At 35.7% G+C, this 24,779-nt stretch overlaps 1 protein-coding gene across 1 annotated transcript in view; it reads right to left on the bottom strand.

Moving 5' to 3' along the window:
- The window catches only part of LOC137319225 (voltage-dependent calcium channel gamma-7 subunit-like), a gene marked incomplete at its 5' end in the record, with an annotated part of 36,177 nt that extends 11,902 nt beyond the window's left edge, over positions 1 to 24,275 (bottom strand). The window contains 4 exons of the mRNA XM_067981530.1: positions 2,559 to 2,704; positions 2,854 to 2,994; positions 21,638 to 21,724; positions 24,011 to 24,275. Coding sequence (XP_067837631.1) covers positions 2,559 to 2,704; positions 2,854 to 2,994; positions 21,638 to 21,724; positions 24,011 to 24,275 — 639 coding nt within the window. The remainder of the gene's footprint in view (positions 1 to 2,558; positions 2,705 to 2,853; positions 2,995 to 21,637; positions 21,725 to 24,010) is intronic.
- Positions 24,276 to 24,779: the final 504 nt, after the last annotated feature.

Here is a 24,779-nt window from a genome sequence, read left to right as displayed (position 1 = left end):
GAACCAGACTGAGGGTAAAATAATCCAGTTTGTCAGAGAGAGAGAGGGAGAGAGAGAGAGGGAGAGAGAGAGAGAGAGGGAGAGAGAGGGAGAGGAAGAGAGAGAGAGGGATAGGGAGAGAGGGAGAAGAATAAGGAGAGAGAGAGGGAGAGGGACATGCAGAGAGAGAGAGGGACAGAGGGAGAGAGGGAGAGAAAGAGAGAGAGAGAGAGAGATAGGAAGGGAGAGAGAGAGGAGGGGAGAGAGAGAGAGAGGGAGACGGGGAGAGAGATGTGGAGAGAGAGAGAGGGAGAGGGACAGAGCGAGAGAAAGAGAGAGAGACAGAGAGAGTGAGAGAGAGAGACAGACAGACAGAGTGAGAGAAAGAGAGAGAGAGGGAGAGAGACAGACAGGGGGAGAGAGAAGGAGAGACAGAGACAGACAAGGGGAGAGAGAGGGAGGGAGAGGGAGATAGAGGGAGGGGGAGAGAGAGAGAGAGACGGAGACAGACAGAGACAGAGAGGGGGAGAGGGAGAGGGAGAGAGAGGGAGAGAGAGAGGGAGAGAGACAGAGAAGGAGAGGGAGAGAGGGAGAGGGGCAGGGAGAGAGAAGCAGATAGAGTGAGAGGGAGAGAAAGAGAGACAGTGAGACAGATAGCGATAGAGATAGAGTGAGATTGGGAGATCGAGATAGAGAGCGACAGAGAGACAAAAAGAGATAGAATGAGGGAGAAAGAGAAGTACCAAGAGAAATTGAGAGACACAGAGAGAGAGTGAGAGAGAGCGGGGGGATACAGAGAGGGAGAGAGACAGAGAGAGAGAGAGAGGGAGGGAGGGAGGGAGGGAGGGAGAGAGAGAGAGACAGAGAGACAGACAGATAGAGATAGAGGTTGAGAGAGATAGAGACAGAGAGATACCGAGAGACAGACAGACTGACAGATAGAGAGAGGGAGAGAGACAGAGAGAGAGAGAGAGCGGGAGAGAGGCAGACGGAGAGCAAGAGAGAGAGACAGAGAGAGAGTGACTTTGAGAGAGATAGAGGTAGAGATAGAGAGAGACAGAGAGAGAGTGAGAGGGAGATAGAGGGCGAGAGAGAGACAGCGAGAGGGAGATAGAGAGAGCCAGATGGAGAGAGAGTCAGAGAGAGAGCGTGAGGGAGATAGAGAGAACAAGAGAGAGTGTCAGAGAGAGCGCGAGAGGGAGATAGAGAGAGAGATATAGAGAGAGTCAGAGAGAGAGATAGAGAGAGAGTCAGAGAGTGAGAGGGAGATAGAGAGAGAGCGAGAGGGAGATAGAGAGGGAGGTAGAGAGAAAGTCAGAGAGAGAGGGAGAGGGAGAGAGAGAGAGTCAGAAAGAAAGCAAGAGGGAGATGGAGGGAGAGTCAGAGAGAGAGTGAGAGGGAGAGAGAGAGCGAGAGGAAGATAGAGAGAGAGAGAGAGGGAGAGTCAGTGAGAGAGAGTGAGAGGGAGAGAGAGAGCGAGAGGAAGATAGAGAGAGAGAGAGAGGGAGAGTCAGAGAGAGAGTGAGAGGGAGAGAGAGAGCGAGAGGGAGATAGAGAGAGAGAGAGAGATAGAGGGAGAGTCAGAGAGAGAGTCAGAGAGAGAGTGAGAGGGAGATACAGAGGGAGAGTCAGAGTGGGTGTGAGGGAGAGAGAGAGCGAGAGGAAGATAGAGAGAGAGATAGAGGGAGAGTCAGAGAGAGCGAGATATAGAGGGAGAGTCAGAGAGAGAGAGATAGTGGGAGAGTCAGAGAGAGAGTGAGAGGGAGAGAGGGAGAGAGAGAGCGAGAGGAAGATAGAGAGAGAGAGATAGAGGGAGAGTCAGAGAGAGAGTGAGAGGGAGGGAGAGAGAGAAAGATCGAGGGAGAGTCAGAGAGAGAGGGAGAGGGAGAGAGAGAGCGAGAGGGAGATAGAGAGAGAGAGATAGAGGGAGAGTCAGAGAGAGAGTGAGAGGGAGAGAGAGAGCGAGAGGAAGATAGAGAGAGAGATAGAGGGAGAGTCAGAGAGAGAGTGAGAGGGAGAGAGAGAGCGAGATATAGAGGGAGAGTCAGAGAGAGAGAGATAGAGGGAGAGTCAGAGAGAGAGTGAGAGGGAGAGAGAGAGAGAGAGATAGAGGGAGAGTCAGAGTGGGTGCGCGAGGGAGAGAGAGAGCGAGAGGAAGATAGAGAGAGAGAGATAGAGGGAGAGTCAGAGAGAGAGTGAGAGGGAGAGAGAGAGATGCAGAGAGAGAGGGAGATCGAGAGAGAGAGAGAGGGAGATCGAGAGAGAGCGAGAGGGAGAGAGAGCGAGAGAGAGGGAGAGAGAGGGAGATCGAGAGAGAGCGAGAGGGAGAGAGAGCAAGAGAGAGGGAGATCGAGAGAGAGTGAGAGAGAGGGAGAGAGAGGGAGATCGAGAGAGAGCGAGAGGGAGAGAGAGCGAGAGAGATAGAGGGAGAGAGAGCGAGAGAGATAGAGGGAGAGTCAGAGAGAGAGCGAGAGGGAGAGAGAGAGTGAGAGGGAGATCGAGAGAGAGCGAGGGAGAGCGAGAGGGAGAACGAGAGAGAGCGAGGGAGAGCGAGAGGGAGAACGAGCCAGGACACTCACTTCTTTGAGGAGGAACGAGGAGGCAGCGAATGCAAATGACCAGCCGTATCGATATTGGAAGAAGTGTTCGGGCTCCCTTGGACGATTCATGACCTCATCGTTGATGCTTGATATGTACAAGACCAGACCCACAACCAGTGACAGGCCTGTGGGGCAGAAAGAGCATTACATTGGGCAGGGAGGGGCTTCACACAATGTCATCTCACCACCCACCCCCCACCTCACTCTGGAGACCGACAGTTGGAAGCCAGCCCCGGTCAGAGGGAGACGAAGAGGCTCCTCTCGCTCCACATACCTGAAAGTATAAAAAAGATGCCCGAGACGAAGGCAAGGATTGTTCGCTGGGGTCTGATGTGACCAATGTTACTGATCACAAACGCTGTGAAGACGAACAGAAGGCTGACCATGGGGAATGGGGTAGCTGTCCGTACCATCTCTGCAAGAGAACAGAAGGAGAATTCATCGTCAACGACCGAGTGAGCAGAGAAGATCACAGCAATAACGGAGGATCATAATGTACGATGATAATAATGGACGATGATGATAATGGATAATGATGATAATAATGGACGATGATGATAATGGATAATGATGATAATGGAGGATGATAATAATCGATGATAATAATGGAGGATGATAATAATGGATGATGATAATAATGGACGATGATAATAATGGACGATGATAATAATGGGCGATGATAATAATGGACGATGATAATAATGGACGATGATAATAATGGAGGATGATAATAATGGACGATGATAATAATGGACGATGATAATAATGGATGATGATAATAATGGACGATGATGATAATGGACGATGATGATAATCGACGATGATAATAATGGACGATGATAATAATGGACGATGATAATAATGGACGATGATAATAATGGAGGATGATAATAATGGAGGATGATAATAATGGATGATGATAATAATGGACGATGATAATAATGGATGATGACAATAATGGACGATGATAATAATGGACGATGATAATAATGGACGATGATAATAATGGAGGATGATAATAATGGACGATGATAATAATGGACGATGATAATAATGGAGGATGATAATAATGGAGGATGATAATAATGGATGATGATAATAATGGACGATGATAATAATGGAGGATGATAATAATGGACGATGATAATAATGGACGATGATAATAATGGACGATGATAATAATGGGCGATGATAATAATGGACGATGATGATAATGGACGATGATGATAATCGACGATGATAATAATGGACGATGATAATAATGGACGATGATAATAATGGACGATGATAATAATGGACGATGATAATAATGGACGATGATAATAATGGAGGATGATAATAATCGACGATGATAATAATCGATGATAATAATGGACGATGATAATAATGGACGATGATAATAATGGACGATGATAATAATGGAAGATGATAATAATCGATGATGATAATAATGGACGATGATAATAATCGATGATAATAATGGACGATGATAATAATGGAGGATGATAATAATGGACGATGATAATAATGGACGATGATAATAATCGACGATGATAATAATCGACGATGATAATAATGGAGGATGATGATAATGGACGATGATAATAATGGACGATGATAATAATGGAGGATGATAATAATGGAGGATGATAATAATGGACGATGATAATAATGGAGGATGATAATAATGGAAGATGATAATAATCGATGATGATAATAATGGACGATGATAATAATCGATGATAATAATGGACGATGATAATAATGGACGATGATAATAATGGACGATGATAATAATGGAGGATGATAATAATGGAGGATGATAATAATGGATGATGATAATAATGGAGGATGATGATAATGGACGATGATAATAATGGACGATGATAATAATGGACGATGATAATAATGGACGATGATAATAATGGAGGATGATAATAATGGACGATGATAATAATGGAGGATGATAATAATGGAGGATGATAATAATCGATGATGATAATAATGGACGATGATAATAATGGAGGATGATGATAATGGACGATGATAATAATGGACGATGATAATAATCGATGATGATAATAATGGACGATGATAATAATGGAGGATGATAATAATCGAGGATGATAATAATGGAGGATGATAATAATGGACGATGATAATAATGGACGATGATAATAATGGACGATGATAATAATCGACGATGATAATAATGGAGGATGATAATAATGGATGATGATAATAATGGAGGATGATAATAATCGATGATGAGAATAATGGAGGATGATAATAATGGAGGATGATAATAATGGACGATGATAATAATGGACGATGATAATAATGGACGATGATGGTAATGGACGATGATAATAATGGACGATGATAATAATCGACGATGATAATAATGGACGATGATAATAATCGATGATAATAATGGACGATGATAATAATGGACGATGATAATAATGGACGATGATAATAATCGATGATAATAATCGACGATGATAATAATGGACGATGATAATAATCGACGATGATAATAATGGACGATGATAATAATCGATGATAATAATCGACGATGATAATAATGGACGATGATAATAATGGACGATGATAATAATCGACGATGATAATAATGGACGATGATAATAATGGACGATGATAATAATGGACGATGATAATAATGGACGATGATAATAATGGATGATGATAATAATCGACGATGATAATAATGGACGATGATAATAATCGATGATAATAATGGACGATGATAATAATGGATGATGATAATAATCGACGATGATAACAATGGACGATGATAATAATCGATGATAATAATGGACGATGATAACAATGGATGATGATAATAATCGACGATGATAATAATGGACGATGATAATAATCGACGATGATGATAATGGACGATGATAATAATCGATGATGATGATAATGGACGATGATAATAATCGATGATGATAATAATCGATGATGATGATAATGGACGATGATAATAATCGATGATGATAATAATGGATGATGATAATAATGGACGATGATAATAATGGATGATGATAATAATCGACGATGATAATAATCGATGATGATGATAATGGACGATGATAATAATCGATGATGATGATAATGGACGATGATAATAATCGATGATGATAATAATGGACGATGATAATAATGGATGATGATAATAATGGAGGATGATAATAATGGACGATGATAATAATGGAGGATGATAATAATGGATGATGATAATAATGGATGATGATAATAATGGACGATGATAATAATGGAGGATGATAATAATGGAGGATGATAATAATGGAGGATGATAATAATGGACGATGATAATAATGGAGGATGATAATAATGGAGGATGATAATAATGGAGGATGATAATAATGGACGATGATAATAATGGATGATGATAATAATTGACGATGATGATAATGGACGATGATAATAATGGATGATGATAATAATTGACGATGATGATAATGGATGATGATAATAATTGACGATGATGATAATGGACGATGATAATAATGGATGATGATAATAATGGATGATGATAATAATGGACGATGATAATAATGGAGGATGATAATAATGGAGGATGATAATAATGGACGATGATAATAATGGAGGATGATAATAATGGAGGATGATAATAATGGATGATAATAATGGACGATGATAATAATGGACGATGATAATAATGGACGATGATAATAATCGACGATGATAATAATGGAGGATGATAATAATGGATGATGATAATAATGGAGGATGATAATAATCGATGATGAGAATAATGGAGGATGATAATAATGGAGGATGATAATAATGGACGATGATAATAATGGACGATGATGATAATGGACGATGATAATAATCGACGATGATAATAATGGACGATGATAATAATCGATGATAATAATGGACGATGATAATAATGGACGATGATAATAATGGACGATGATAATGGACGATGATAATAATGGACGATGATAATAATGGACGATGATAATAATGGACGATGATAATAATCGATGATAATAATCGACGATGATAATAATGGACGATGATAATAATGGCCGATGATAATAATCGACGATGATAATAATGGACGATGATAATAATCGATGATAATAATGGACGATGATAATAATGGATGATGATAATAATCGACGATGATAATAATGGACGATGATAATAATCGATGATAATAATGGACGATGATAACAATGGATGATCATAATAATCGACGATGATAATAATGGACGATGATAATAATCGATGATGATGATAATGGACGATGATAATAATCGATGATGATGATAATGGACGATGATAATAATCGATGATGATAATAATCGATGATGATGATAATGGACGATGATAATAATCGATGATGATAATAATGGATGATGATAATAATGGACGATGATAATAATGGATGATGATAATAATCGACGATGATAATAATCGATGATGATGATAATGGACGATGATAATAATCGATGATGATGATAATGGACGATGATAATAATCGATGATGATAATAATGGACGATGATAATAATGGATGATGATAATAATGGAGGATGATAATAATGGATGATGATAATAATGGACGATGATAATAATGGAGGATGATAATAATGGAGGATGATAATAATGGATGATGATAATGGACGATGATAATAATGGAGGATGATAATAATGGAGGATGATAATAATGGATGATAATAATGGACGATGATAATAATGGACGATGATAATAATGGACGATGATAATAATGGACGATGATCATAATGGACGATGATAATAATGGAGGATGATAATAATGGAGGATGATAATAATGGACGATGATAATAATGGACGATGATAATAATGGACGATGATAATAATCGATGATGATGATAATGGAGGATGATAATAATGGAAGATGATAATAATGGACGATGATAATGGACGATGATAATAATGGACGATGATAATAATGGAGGATGATAATAATGGATGATGATAATAATGGACGATGATAATAATGGACGATGATAATAATGGACGATGATAATAATCGATGATGATAATAATGGACGATGATAATAATGGACGGTGATAATAATCGACGATGATAATAATGGACGATGATAATAATGGACGGTGATAATAATCGACGATGATAATAATGGACGATGATAATAATGGAGGATGATAATAATGGATGATGATAATAATCGATGATAATAATCGACGATGATAATAATGGACGATGATAATAATCGACGATGATAATAATGGACGATGATAATAATCGATGATAATAATGGACGATGATAATAATGGACGATGATAATAATGGACGATGATAATAATCGACGATGATAATAATGGATGATGATAATAATCGATGATAATAATGGACGATGATAATAATGGATGATGATAATAATGGACGATGATAATAATGGACGATGATAATAATCGATGATGATAATAATGGACGATGATAATAATGGAGGATGATAATAATGGAGGATGATAATAATGGACGATGATAATAATGGACGATGATAACAATGGACGATGATAATAATGGACGATGATAATAATCGACGATGATAATAATGGAGGATGATAATAATGGATGATGATAATAATGGAGGATGATAATAATCGATGATGATAATAATGGAGGATGATAATAATGGACGATGATAATAATGGAGGATGATAATAATGGACGATGATAATAATGGACGATGATGATAATGGACGATGATAATAATGGACGATGATAATAATCGACGATGATAATAATGGACGATGATAATAATCGATGATAATAATGGACGATGATAATAATGGATGATGATAATAATCGATGATAATAATAATGGACGATGATAATAATCGATGATAATAATCGACGATGATAATAATGGACGATGATAATAATGGACGATGATAATAATCGATGATAATAATGGACGATGATAATAATGGACGATGATAATAATCGACGATGATAATAATGGACGATGATAATAATGGACGATGATAATAATGGATGATGATAATAATCGACGATGATAATAATGGACGATGATAATAATCGATGATAATAATGGACGATGATAACAATGGATGATGATAATAATCGACGATGATAATAATGGACGATGATAATAATCGATGATGATGATAATGGACGATGATAATAATCGATGATGATGATAATGGACGATGATAATAATCGATGATGATAATAATCGATGATGATGATAATGGACGATGATAATAATCGATGATGATAATAATGGATGATGATAATAATGGACGATGATAATAATGGATGATGATAATAATCGACGATGATAATAATCGATGATGATAATAATGGACGATGATAATAATGGATGATGATAATAATGGAGGATGATAATAATGGATGATGATAATAATGGAGGATGATAATAATGGAGGATGATAATAATGGATGATGATATTGGACGATGATAATAATGGAGGATGATAATAATGGAGGATGATAATAATGGATGATAATAATGGACGATGATAATAATGGACGATGATAATAATGGACGATGATAATAATGGACGATGATCATAATGGACGATGATAATAATGGAGGATGATAATAATGGAGGATGATAATAATGGACGATGATAATAATGGACGATGATAATAATGGACGATGATAATAATCGATTATGATGATAATGGAGGATGATAATAATGGAAGATGATAATAATGGACGATGATAATAATGGACGATGATAATAATGGAGGATGATAATAATGGATGATGATAATAATGGACGATGATAAAAATGGACGATGATAATAATCGATGATGATAATAATGGACGATGATAATAATGGACGGTGATAATAATCGACGATGATAATAATGGACGATGATAATAATCGATGATAATAATCGACGATGATAATAATGGACGATGATAATAATCGACGATGATAATAATGGACGATGATAATAATCGATGATAATAATGGACGATGATAATAATGGACGATGATAATAATCGACGATGATAATAATGGATGATGATAATAATCGATGATAATAATGGACGATGATAATAATGGATGATGATAATAATGGACGATGATAATAATGGACGATGATAATAATGGACGATGAAAATAATCGATGATGATAATAATGGACGATGATAATAATGGAGGATGATAATAATCGAGGATGATAATAATGGAGGATGATAATAATGGACGATGATAATAATGGACGATGATAACAATGGACGATGATAATAATGGACGATGATAATAATCGACGATGATAATAATGGAGGATGATAATAATGGATGATGATAATAATGGAGGATGATAATAATCGATGATGATAATAATGGAGGATGATAATAATGGACGATGATAATAATGGAGGATGATAATAATGGACGATGATAATAATGGACGATGATGATAATGGACGATGATAATAATGGACGATGATAATAATCGACGATGATAATAATGGACGATGATAATAATCGATGATAATAATGGACGATGATAATAATGGATGATGATAATAATCGATGATAATAATAATGGACGATGATAATAATCGATGATAATAATCGACGATGATAATAATGGACGATGATAATAATGGACGATGATAATAATCGATGATAATAATCAACGATGATAATAATGGACGATGATAATAATCGATGATAATAATCAACGATGATAATAATGGATGATGATAATAATCGACGATGATAATAATGGACGATGATAATAATCGATGATAGTAATGGACGATGATAACAATGGATGATGATAATAATCGACGATGATAATAATGGACGATGATAATAATCGATGATGATGATAATGGACGATGATAATAATCGATGATGATGATAATGGACGATGATAATAATCGATGATGATAATAATGGATGATGATAATAATGGACGATGATAATAATCGACGATGATAATAATCGATGATGATGATAATGGACGATGATAATAATCGATGATGATGATAATGGACGATGATAATAATCGATGATGATAATAATGGATGATGATAATAATGGACGATGATAATAATGGATGATGATAATAATGGACGATGATAATAATGGACGATGATAATAATCGACGATGATAATAATCGATGATGATGATAAAGGACGATGATAATAATCGATGATGATGATAATGGACGATGATAATAATCGATGATGATAATAATGGACGATGATAATAATGGATGATGATAATAATGGACGATGATAATAATGGACGATGATAATAATGGATGATGATAATAATGGAGGATGATAATAATGGATGATGATAATGGACGATGATAATAATGGACGATGATCATAATGGACGATGATAATAATGGACGATGATAATAATGGACGATGATCATAATGGACGATGATAATAATGGAGGATGATAATAATCGATGATGATGATAATGGAGGATGATAATAATGGAAGATGATAATAATGGACGATGATAATGGACGATGATAATAATGGACGATGATAATAATGGAGGATGATAATAATGGTTGATGATAATAATGGACGATGATAATAATGGACGATGATAATAATCGATGATGATAATAATGGACGATGATAATAATGGACGGTGATAATAATCGACGGTGATAATAATGGACGATGATAATAATCGATGATAATAATCGACGATGATAATCGACGATGATAATAATGGACGATGATAATAATCGACGATGATAATAATGGACGATGATAATAATCGATGATAATAATGGACGATGATAATAATGGACGATGATAATAATGGACGATGATAATAATCGACGATGATAATAATGGATGATGATAATAATCGACGATGATAATAATCGACGATGATAATAATGGATGATGATAATAATGGATGATGATAATAATCGACGATGATAATAATCGCCGATGATAATAATGGATGATGATAATGGATGATGATAATAATGGTGGATGATAATAATGGATGATGATAATAATGGAGGATGATAATAATGGAGGATGATAATAATGAACGATGATAATAATGGACGATGATAATAATGGACGATGATAATAATGGACGATGATAATAATGGACGATGATAATAATGGATGATTATAATGGATGATGATAATAATGGACGATGATAATAATGGACGATGATAATAATGGAGGATGATAATAATGGACGATGATAATAATGGACGATGATAATAATGGAGGATGATAATAATGGAGGATGATAATAATCGATGATGATGATAATGGACGATGATAATGGAGGATGATAATAATGGACGATGATAATAATGGACGATGATAATAATGGACGATGATAATAATCGATGATAATAATGGACGATGATAATAATGGACGATGATAATAATCGATGATAATAATGGACGATGATAATAATGGACGATGATAATAATGGACGACGATAATAATCGATGATAATAATGGACGATGATAATAAAGGACGATGATAATAATGGACGATGATAATAATGGATGATGATAATAATGGACGATGATAATAATGGACGATGATAATAATGGATGATGATAATAATGGACGATGATAATAATCGACGATGATAATAATGGACGATGATAATAATGGATGATGATAATAATGGATGACGATAATAATCGACGATGATAATAATGGATGATGATAATGGATGATGATAATAATGGTGGATGATAATAATGGACGATGATAATAATGGACGATGATAATAATGGAGGATGATAATAATGGAGGATGATAATAATGGAGGATGATAATAATGGACGATGATAATAATGGACGATGATAATAATGGATGATAATAATGGACGATGATAATAATGGACGATGATAATAATGGATGATGATAATGGATGATGATAATAATGGACGATGATAATAATGGATGATAATAATGGACGATGATAATAATGGAGGATGATAATAATGGATGACAATAATGGACGATGATAATAATGGACGATGATAATAATGGATGATGATAATGGATGATGATAATAATGGACGATGATAATAATGGACGATAATAATAATGGACGATGATAATAATGGAGGATGATAATAATGGAGGATGATAATAATCGATGATAATAATGGACGATGATAATAATGGACGATGATAATAATGGACGATGATAATAATCGATGATGATGATAATGGACGATGATAATGGACGATGATAATAATGGACGATGATAATAATGGACGATGATAATAATCGACGATGATAATAATCGATGATGATGATAATGGACGATGATAATGGACGATGATAATAATGGACGATGATAATAATGGATGATGATGATAATCGACGATGATAATAATGGACGATGATAATAATGGACGATGATAATAATCGATGATGATGATAATGGACGATGATAATGGACGATGATAATAATGGACGATGATAATAATGGACGATGATAATAATGGACGATGATAATAATCGACGATGATAATAATGGACGATGATAATAATGGACGGTGATAATAATCGACGATGATAATAATGGACGATGATAATAATCGATGATAATAATCGACGATGATAATAATGGACGATGATAATAATCGACGATGATAATAATGGACGATGATAATAATCGATGATAATAATCGATGATAATAATGGACGATGATAACAATGGATGATGATAATAATGGACGATGATAATAATCGACGATGATAATAATGGACGATGATAATAATGGATGATGATAACAATGGACGAAGATAATAATCGACGATGATAATAATGGACGATGATAATAATGGACGATGATAATAATCGACGATGATAATAATGGACGATGATAATAATCGATGATGATGATAATGGACGATGATAATAATCGATGATGATGATAATGGACGATGACAATAATGGATGATGATAATAATGGATGATGATAATAATGGACGACGATTATAATCGACGATGATAATAATGGACGATGATAATAATGGACGATGATAATAATGGAGGATGATAATAATGGACGATGATAATAATGGACGATGATAATAATGGACGATGATAATAATCGATGATGATAATAATGGACGATGATAATAATGGACGGTGATAATAATCGACGATGATAATAATGGACGATGATAATAATCGATGATAATAATCGACGATGATAATAATGGACGATGATAATAATCGACGATGATAATAATGGACGATGATAATAATCGATGATAATAATGGACGATGATAATAATGGACGATGATAATAATGGACGATGATAATAATGGACGATGATAATAATCGACAATGATAATAATGGACGATGATAATAATCGATGATAATAATGGACGATGATAATAATGGATGATGATAATAATGGACGATGATAATAATGGACGATGATAATAATGGACGATGATAATAATGGATGATGATAATAATGGACGATGATAATAATGGACGATGATAATAATGGATGATGATAATAATCGACGATGATAATAATCGACGATGATAATAATGGACGATGATAATAATGGATGATGATAATAATCGACGATGATAATAATGGACGATGATAATAATCGACGATGATAACAATGGATGATGATAATAATCGACGATGATAATGGATGATGATAATAATGGTGGATGATAATAATGGATGATGATAATAATGGAGGATGATAATAATGGACGATGATAATAATGGACGATGATAATAATGGAGGATGATAATAATGGAGGATGATAATAATGGATGATAATAATGGACGATGATAATAATGGACGATGATAATAATGGATGATGATAGTGGATGATGATAATAATGGACGATGATAATAATGGACGATGATAATAATGGACGATGATAATAATCGATGATGATGATAATGGACGATGATAATAATGGACGATGATAATAATGGACGATGATAATAATCGATGATGATGATAATGGACGATGATAATGGACGATGATAATAATGGACGATGATAATAATGGACGATGATAATAATGGACGATGATAATCATCGATGATGATGATAATGGACGATGATAATGGACGATGATAATAATGGACGATGATAATAATGGACGATGATAATAATGGACGATGATAATAATCGACGATGATAATAATGGACGATGATAATAATGGACGGTGATAATAATCGACGATGATAATAATGGACGATGATAATAATCGATGATAATAATCGACGATGATAATAATGGACGATGATAATAATCGACGATGATAATAATGGACGATGATAATAATCGATGATAATAATCGATGATAATAATGGACGATGATAACAATGGATGATGATAATAATGGACGATGATAATAATCGACGATGATAATAATGGACGATGATAATAATGGATGATGATAACAATGGACGAAGATAATAATCGACGATGATAATAATGGACGATGATAATAATGGACGATGATAATAATCGACGATGATAATAATGGACGATGATAATAATCGATGATGATGATAATGGACGATGATAATAATCGATGATGATGATAATGGACGATGACAATAATGGATGATGATAATAATGGATGATGATAATAATGGACGACGATTATAATCGACGATGATAATAATGGACGATGATAATAATGGACGATGATAATAATGGAGGATGATAATAATGGACGATGATAATAATGGACGATGATAATAATGGACGATGATAATAATCGATGATGATAATAATGGACGATGATAATAATGGACGGTGATAATAATCGACGATGATAATAATGGACGATGATAATAATCGATGATAATAATCGACGATGATAATAATGGACGATGATAATAATCGACGATGATAATAATGGACGATGATAATAATCGATGATAATAATGGACGATGATAATAATGGACGATGATAATAATGGACGATGATAATAATGGACGATGATAATAATCGACAATGATAATAATGGACGATGATAATAATCGATGATAATAATGGACGATGATAATAATGGATGATGATAATAATGGACGATGATAATAATGGACGATGATAATAATGGACGATGATAATAATGGACGATGATAATAATGGACGATGATAATAATGGATGATGATAATAATCGACGATGATAATAATCGACGATGATAATAATGGACGATGATAATAATGGATGATGATAATAATCGACGATGATAATAATGGACGATGATAATAATCGACGATGATAACAATGGATGATGATAATAATCGACGATGATAATGGATGATGATAATAATGGTGGATGATAATAATGGATGATGATAATAATGGAGGATGATAATAATGGACGATGATAATAATGGACGATGATAATAATGGAGGATGATAATAATGGAGGATGATAATAATGGATGATAATAATGGACGATGATAATAATGGACGATGATAATAATGGATGATGATAGTGGATGATGATAATAATGGACGATGATAATAATGGACGATGATAATAATGGACGATGATAATAATCGATGATGATGATAATGGACGATGATAATAATGGACGATGATAATAATGGACGATGATAATAATCGATGATGATGATAATGGACGATGATAATGGACGATGATAATAATGGACGATGATAATAATGGACGATGATAATAATGGACGATGATAATCATCGATGATGATGATAATGGACGATGATAATAATGGACGATGATAATAATGGACGATGATAATAATCGATGATGATGATAATGGACGTTGATAATGGACGATGATAATAATGGACGATGATAATAATGGACGGTGATAATAATCGACGATGATAATAATGGACGATGATAATAATATATGATAATAATCGACGATGATAATAATGGACGATGATAATAATCGACGATGATAATAATGGACGATGATAATAATGGATGATGATAATAATGGATGATGATAATAATCGACGATGATAATAATGGATGATGATAATGGATGATGATAATAATGGTGGATGATAATAATGGACGATGATAATAATGGAGGATGATAATAATGGAGGATGATAATAATGGAGGATGATAATAATGGAGGATGATAATAATGGAGGATGATAATAATGGACGATGATAATAATGGACGATGATAATAATGGAGGATGATAATAATGGACGATGATAATAATGGAGGATGATAATAATGGATGATAATAATGGACGATGATAATAATGGACGATGATAATGGATGATGATAATAATGGACGATGATAATAATGGATGATGATAATAACGGACGATGATAATAAGGGACGATGATAATAATGGACGATGATAATAATGGACGATGATAATAATGGACGATGATAATAATGGACGATGATAATAATGGACGATGATAATAATGGATGATAATAATGGAGGATGATAATAATGGACGATGATAATAATGGACGATGATGATAATGGACGATGATGATAATGGACGATGATAATAATCGACGATGATAATAATGGACAATGATAATAATCGATGATAATAATGGACGATGATAATAATGGACGATGATAATAATCGACGATAATAATAATGGACGATGATAATAATGAACGATGATAATAATCGATGATAATAATCGACGATGATAATAATGGACGATGATAATAATCGACGATGATAATAATGGACGATGATAATAATGGACGATGATAATAATCGATGATAATAATCGACGATGATAATAATGGACGATGATAATAATCGACGATGATAATAATGGACGATGATAATAATCGATGATAATAATCGACGATGATAATAATGGACGATGATAATAATCGACGATGATAATAATGGACGATGATAATAATCGATGATAATAATGGACGATGATAATAATGGATGATGATAATAATCGACGATGATAATAATGGACGATGATAATAATCGATGATAATAATGGACGATGATAACAATGGATGATGATACTAATGGACGATGATAATAATCGACGATGATAATAATCGATGATGATAACAATGGACGATGATAATAATGGATGATGATAATAATGGACGATGATAATAATGGAGGATGATAATAATGGACGATGATAATAATGGAGGATGATAATAATGGATGATAATAATGGACGATGATAATAATGGACGATGATAATGGATGATGATAATAATGGACGATGATAATAATGGATGATGATAATAACGGACGATGATAATAAGGGACGATGATAATAATGGACGATGATAATAATGGACGATGATAATAATGGACGATGATAATAATGGACGATGATAATAATGGACGATGATAATAATGGATGATAATAATGGAGGATGATAATAATGGACGATGATAATAATGGACGATGATGATAATGGACGATGATGATAATGGACGATGATAATAATCGACGATGATAATAATGGACAATGATAATAATCGATGATAATAATGGACGATGATAATAATGGATGATGATAATAATCGACGATAATAATAATGGACGATGATAATAATGAACGATGATAATAATCGATGATAATAATCGACGATGATAATAATGGACGATGATAATAATCGACGATGATAATAATGGACGATGATAATAATGGACGATGATAATAATCGATGATAATAATCGACGATGATAATAATGGACGATGATAATAATCGACGATGATAATAATGGACGATGATAATAATCGATGATAATAATCGACGATGATAATAATGGACGATGATAATAATCGACGATGATAATAATGGACGATGATAATAATCGATGATAATAATGGACGATGATAATAATGGATGATGATAATAATCGACGATGATAATAATGGACGATGATAATAATCGATGATAATAATGGACGATGATAACAATGGATGATGATACTAATGGACGATGATAATAATCGACGATGATAATAATCGATGATGATAACAATGGACGATGATAATAATGGATGATGATAATAATGGACGATGATAATAATGGATGATGATAATAATGGAGGATGATAATAATGGACGATGATAATAATGGACGATGATAATAATGGATGATGATAATAATGGAGGATGATAATAATGGATGTTGATAATAATGGACGATGATAATAATGGATGATGATAATAATCGACGATGATAATAATGGATGATGATAATAATGGATGATGATAATAATGGAGGATGATAATAATGGGTGATGATAATAATGGACGATGATAATAATGGACGATGATAATAATGGATGATGATAATAATGGAGGATGATAATAATGGATGATGATAATGGACGATGATAATAATGGAGGATGATAATAATGGAGGATGATAATAATGGATGATAATAATGGACGATGATAATAATGGACGATGATAATAATGGACGATGATAATAATGGACGATGATAATAATGGACGATGATAATAATCGACGATGATAATAATGGACGATGATAATAATCGATGATAATAATGGACGATGATAATAATGGACGATGATAATAATGGACGATGATAATAATCGATGATGATAATAATCGATGATGATAATCGACGATGATAATAATGGACGATGATAATAATCGATGATGATGATAATGGATGATGATAATAATGGACGATGATAATAATGGACGATGATAATAATGGACGATGATAATAATCGATGATGATAATAATCGATGATGATAATCGACGATGATAATAATGGACGATGATAATAATCGATGATGATGATAATGGATGATGATAATAATCGATGATAATAATGGACGATGATAATAATGGACGATGATAATAATCGACGATGATAATAATGGACGATGATAATAATCGATGATGATGATAATGGATGATGATAATAATCGATGATAATAATGGACGATGATAATAATGGACGATGATAATAATGGACGATGATAATAATCGATGATGATAATAATGGACGATGATAATAATGGACGATGATAATAATGGAGGATGATAATAATAGACGATGATAATAATCGATGATGATAATAATGGAGGATGATAATAATGGAGGATGATAATAATGGACGATGATAATAATGGACGATGATAATAATAGACGATGATAATAATCGATGATGATAATAATGGACGATGATAATAATGGACGATGATAATAATGGACGATGATAATAATGGATGATGATAATAATCGATGATGATAATAATGGAGGATGATAATAATGGACGATGATAATAATGGACGATGATAATAATAGACGATGATAATAATCGATGATGATAATAATGGAGGATGATAATAATGGACGATGATAATAATGGACGATGATAATAATGGAGGATGATAATAATGGACGATGATAATAATGGACGATGATAATAATCGATGATGATAATAATGGAGGATGATAATAATGGACGATGATAATAATGGAGGATGATAATAATGGACGATGATAATAATGGAGGATGATAATAATGGACGATGATAATAATGGACGATGATAATAATCGATGATGATAATAATGGAGGATGATAATAATGGACGATGATAATAATGGACGATGATAATAATGGACGATGATAATAATGGAGGATGATAATAATGGAGGATGATGATAATGGACGATCATAATAATGGACGATGATAATAATCGATGATGATAATAATGGAGGATGATAATAATGGACGATGATAATAATGGAGGATGATAATAATGGAGGATGATAATAATGGACGATGATAATAATGGATGATGATAATCATGGAGGATGATAATAATGGACGATGATAATAATGGAGGATGATAATAATGGATGATGATAATAATGGATGATGATAATAATGGAGGATGATAATAATGGACGATGATAATAATGGAGGATGATAATAATGGACGATGATAATCATGGACGATGATAATAATGGACGATGATAATAATGGAGGATGATAATAATGGATGATGATAATAATGGACGATGATAATAATGGACGATGATAATAATGGACGATGATAATAATGGACGATGATAATAATGGACGATGATAATAATGGAGGATGATAATAATGGACGATGATAATAATGGAGGATGATAATAATGGAGGATGATAATAATGGACGATGATAATAATGGACGATGATAATAATGGACGATGATAATAATGGACGATGATGATAATGGACGATGATAATAATGGACGATGATAATAATCGACGATGATAATAATGGACGATGATAATAATGGAGGATGATAATAATGGATGATGATAATAATGGATGATGATAATAATCGATGATGATAATAATGGACGATGATAATAATGGACGATGATAATAATGGACGATGATAATAATGGACGATGATAATAATGGACGATGATAATAATGGAGGATGATAATAATGGACGATGATAATAATGGACGATGATGATAATGGACGATGATAATAATGGACGATGATAATAATGGATGATGATAATAATGGAGGATGATAATAATCGACGATGATAATAATGGACGATGATAATAATGGACGATGATAATAATCCACGATGATAATAATGGATGATGATAATAATGGAGGATGATAATAATGGAGGATGATAATAATGGACGATGATAATAATGGAGGATGATAATAATGGACGATGATAATAATGGACGATGATGATAATGGACGATGATAATAATGGACGATGATAATAATGGACGATGATAATAATGGACGATGATAATAATGGATGATGATAATAATGGACGATGATAATAATGGACGATGATAATAATCGACGATGATAATAATGGACGATGATAATAATGGACGATGATAATAATCCACGATGATAATAATGGACGATGATAATAATGATGATGATTGGCAGAGATTTACTCACTCAGAATATTGGCCGTGTTTTCTGTTGTTATCTCAACCTCGGGTTCCAGGAAATAATCTGTGGCCACACAGCGCCCGCTCTCTCGTCCTTTGGGAGAGACAAGACGTTTCAGCCTCTGTCCACCATCCAGCTCATCATCGTCGTTCACTGCTCCACACTGCCAGCCCTCCTTTCCCCCAACACACAGAGCAGGAAAGTCCCAGGCTCCATCTCCGGCCTGTGCTGAGTTCGGCCGTTCCCAGATGGGAAGTGCGGGAGGTGGGGAGTCAAATTGGTCCTCAGTTCTCCCTGGGTTATGGAGCGGGGGAAATCAGCCAGGTGTGTGTGTGTGTACGACTGTGTGTGTGTTTGTGTGTGTCTGTGAGTCTGAGTGTGTCTGTGAGTGTGTCTGTGAGTTTGTCTGTGTGTGTTTCTGTGTGTCTGTGAGTTTGTGCGCGTGTGTCTGTGAGTGTGTCTGTGTGTCTGTGAGTTTGTCTGTGTGTCTGTGTGTCTGTGAGTTTGTGCGCGTGTGTCTGTGAGTCTGTGTGTCTGTGAGTGTGTCTGTGTGTCTGTGAGTTTGTCTGTGTGTGTTTGTGTGTGTCTGTGAGTTTGTGCGCGTGTGTCTGTGAGTGTGTCTGTGTGTCTGTGTGTCTGTGAGTGTGTCTGTGTGTCTGTGTGTCTGTGAGTTTGTCTGTGTGTGTTTGTGTGTGTCTGTGAGTTTGTGCGCGTGTGTCTGTGAGTCTGTGAGTTTGTCTGTGTGTGTTTCTGTGTGTCTGTGAGTTTCTCTGTGTGTGTTTCTGTGTGTCTGTGAGTTTGTCTGTGTGTGTTTCTGTGTGTCTGTGAGTTTGTCTGTGTGTGTTTCTGTGTGTCTGTGAGTTTGTGCGCGTGTGTCTGTGAGTGTGTCTGTGTTTCTGTGTGTCTGTGAGTTTGTCTGTGTGTGTTTGTGTGTGTCTGTGAGTTTGTGCGCGTGTGTCTGTGAGTGTGTCTGTGTGTCTGTGAGTTTGTCTGTGTGTGTTTGTGTGTGTCTGTGAGTTTGTGCGCGTGTGTCTGTGAGTGTTTCTGTGTGTCTGCGAGTTTGTCTGTGTGTGTTTCTGTGTGTCTGTGAGTGTGTCTGTGAGTGTGTCTCTGTGTCTGTGAGTTTGTCTGTGTGTGTTTCTGTGTGTCTGTGAGTTTGTCTGTGTGTGTTTCTGTGTGTCTGTGAGTTTCTCTGTGTGTGTTTCTGTGTGTCTGAGTGTGTGTGACCGTGTGTGTCTGTGAGTGTGAGTATGAGTGTTTATGTGTGTCTGAGTGTGTGTGTGTCTGTGTGTGTTTCTGTGTGTCTGTGAGTTTGTCTGTGTGTGTTTCTGTGTGTCTGAGTGTCTGTGAGTGTGTCTGTGTGTCTGTGAGTTTGTCTGTGTGTCTGAGAGTTTGTCTATGTGTCTGTGAGTTTGTCTGTGTGTGTTTCTGTGTGTCTGAGTGTCTGTGTGCGTTTCTGTGTGTCTGTGAGTTTGTCTGTGTGTGTTTCTGTGTGTCTGAGTGTCTGTGTGTGTTTCTGTGTGTCTGTGAGTTTGTCTGTGTGTGTTTCTGTGTGTCTGAGTGTCTGTGAGTGTGTCTGAGTGTCTGTGTGTGTTTCTGTGTGTCTGTGAGTTTGTCTGTGTGTGTTTCTGTGTGTCTGAGTGTCTGTGAGTGTGTCTGAGTGTCTGTGAGTTTGTCTGTGTGTCTGTGAGTGTGTCTGAGTGTCTGTGAGTGTGTCTGTGTGTCTGAGAGTTTGTCTGTGTGTGTTTCTGTGTGTCTGAGTGTGTGTGAGTGTTTCTGTGTGTCTGTGAGTGTGGCTGAGTGTCTGTGAGTTTGTCTGTGTGTCTGTGAGTGTGTCTGAGTGTCTGTGAGTGTGTCTGAGTGTCTGTGAGTGTGTCTGAGTGTCTGAGAGTTTGTCTGTGTGTGTTTCTGTGTGTGTGAGTGTGTGTGAGTGTTTCTGTGTGTCTGTGAGTGTGTCTGAGTGTCTGTGAGTGTGAGTATGAGTGTTTATGTGTGTCTGAGTGTGTGTGTGTGTGTGTGTATGCCTGTGTGTGTTTCTGTGTGTATGTGTTTGTGTGTGTCTGTCTGTGAGTGTGTCTGTGTGTCTGTGAGTGTGTCTGAGTGTCTGTGAGTGTGTCTGTGTGTGTTTCTGTGTGTCTGAGTGCCTGTGCCTGTGTCTGTGTGTTTATCCCACGCACCTCCCAACCACTGCCCACCCCTCCTCTCCCCTCCACAACCCTCCCCTCCCTCCCCTCTCCACCCCTCCTCTCCCCTCCCATCCCTCGCCTCCCCTCCCTCCCCTCTCCACCCCTCCTCTCCCCTCCCCTCCAACCACTCCCGTCCCCCCCTCTCCTATCCCTCCCACCCCCTCTTCTCCCCTCACCGTCCCCTGATTCCCACCTGAGACGAAGCAGACCCTCCAGAGCCCGGAGTGAAGGGCCATTGTGATCTCGGTGGTCTGGTTGTGCTGCGAGATCACCCCCTCCTCCATGTACAGCCAGTAATCCGTGCTGACCGCGATACCGACCAAGAGGAGACCACTCGCCCCGAACACACTGCTGAGCAGGGCCAGGGCACGGGAACTGCAGGATCTTAATCCGTCCAGGGCTGCAGGCGGCAATCGGTCACCAGCCAAATCGGGGAGACACTCAACAACAACGGGGAGCTGGAGGAGGGGAGGGAGGACGGGACGGGACAGTCAACAATGGGTTAATCGACAGAGATTAGATTCCAGTCTGTAACTCACTCCCGGGTATCTGTTATTCGATATATAAACCCCCCGAACCCCTCGATTAGATTCCAGTCTGTAACTCACTCCCGGGTATCTGTTATTCTATATATAAACCCCCCGAACCCCTCGATTAGATTCCAGTCTGTAACTCACTCCCGGGGATCTGTTATTCTATATATAAACCCCCCGAACCCCTCGATTAGATTCCAGTCTGTAACTCACTCCCGGGTATCTGTTATTCTATATATAAACCCCCCGAACCCCTCGATTAGATTCCAGTCTGTAACTCACTCCCGGGTATCTGTTATTCTGTATATTAACCCCCCGAACCCCTCGATTAGATTCCAGTCTGTAACTCACTCCCGGGTATCTGTTATTCTATATATAAACCCCCCGAACCCCTCGATTAGATTCCAGTCTGTAACTCACTCCCGGGTA

The sequence above is a fragment of the Heptranchias perlo genome, unplaced genomic scaffold (assembly GCF_035084215.1).
Source record: "Heptranchias perlo isolate sHepPer1 unplaced genomic scaffold, sHepPer1.hap1 HAP1_SCAFFOLD_771, whole genome shotgun sequence".
NCBI classification, from domain to species: domain Eukaryota; kingdom Metazoa; phylum Chordata; class Chondrichthyes; order Hexanchiformes; family Hexanchidae; genus Heptranchias; species Heptranchias perlo.
This window is presented reverse-complemented; position numbering and strand designations above follow the sequence as displayed.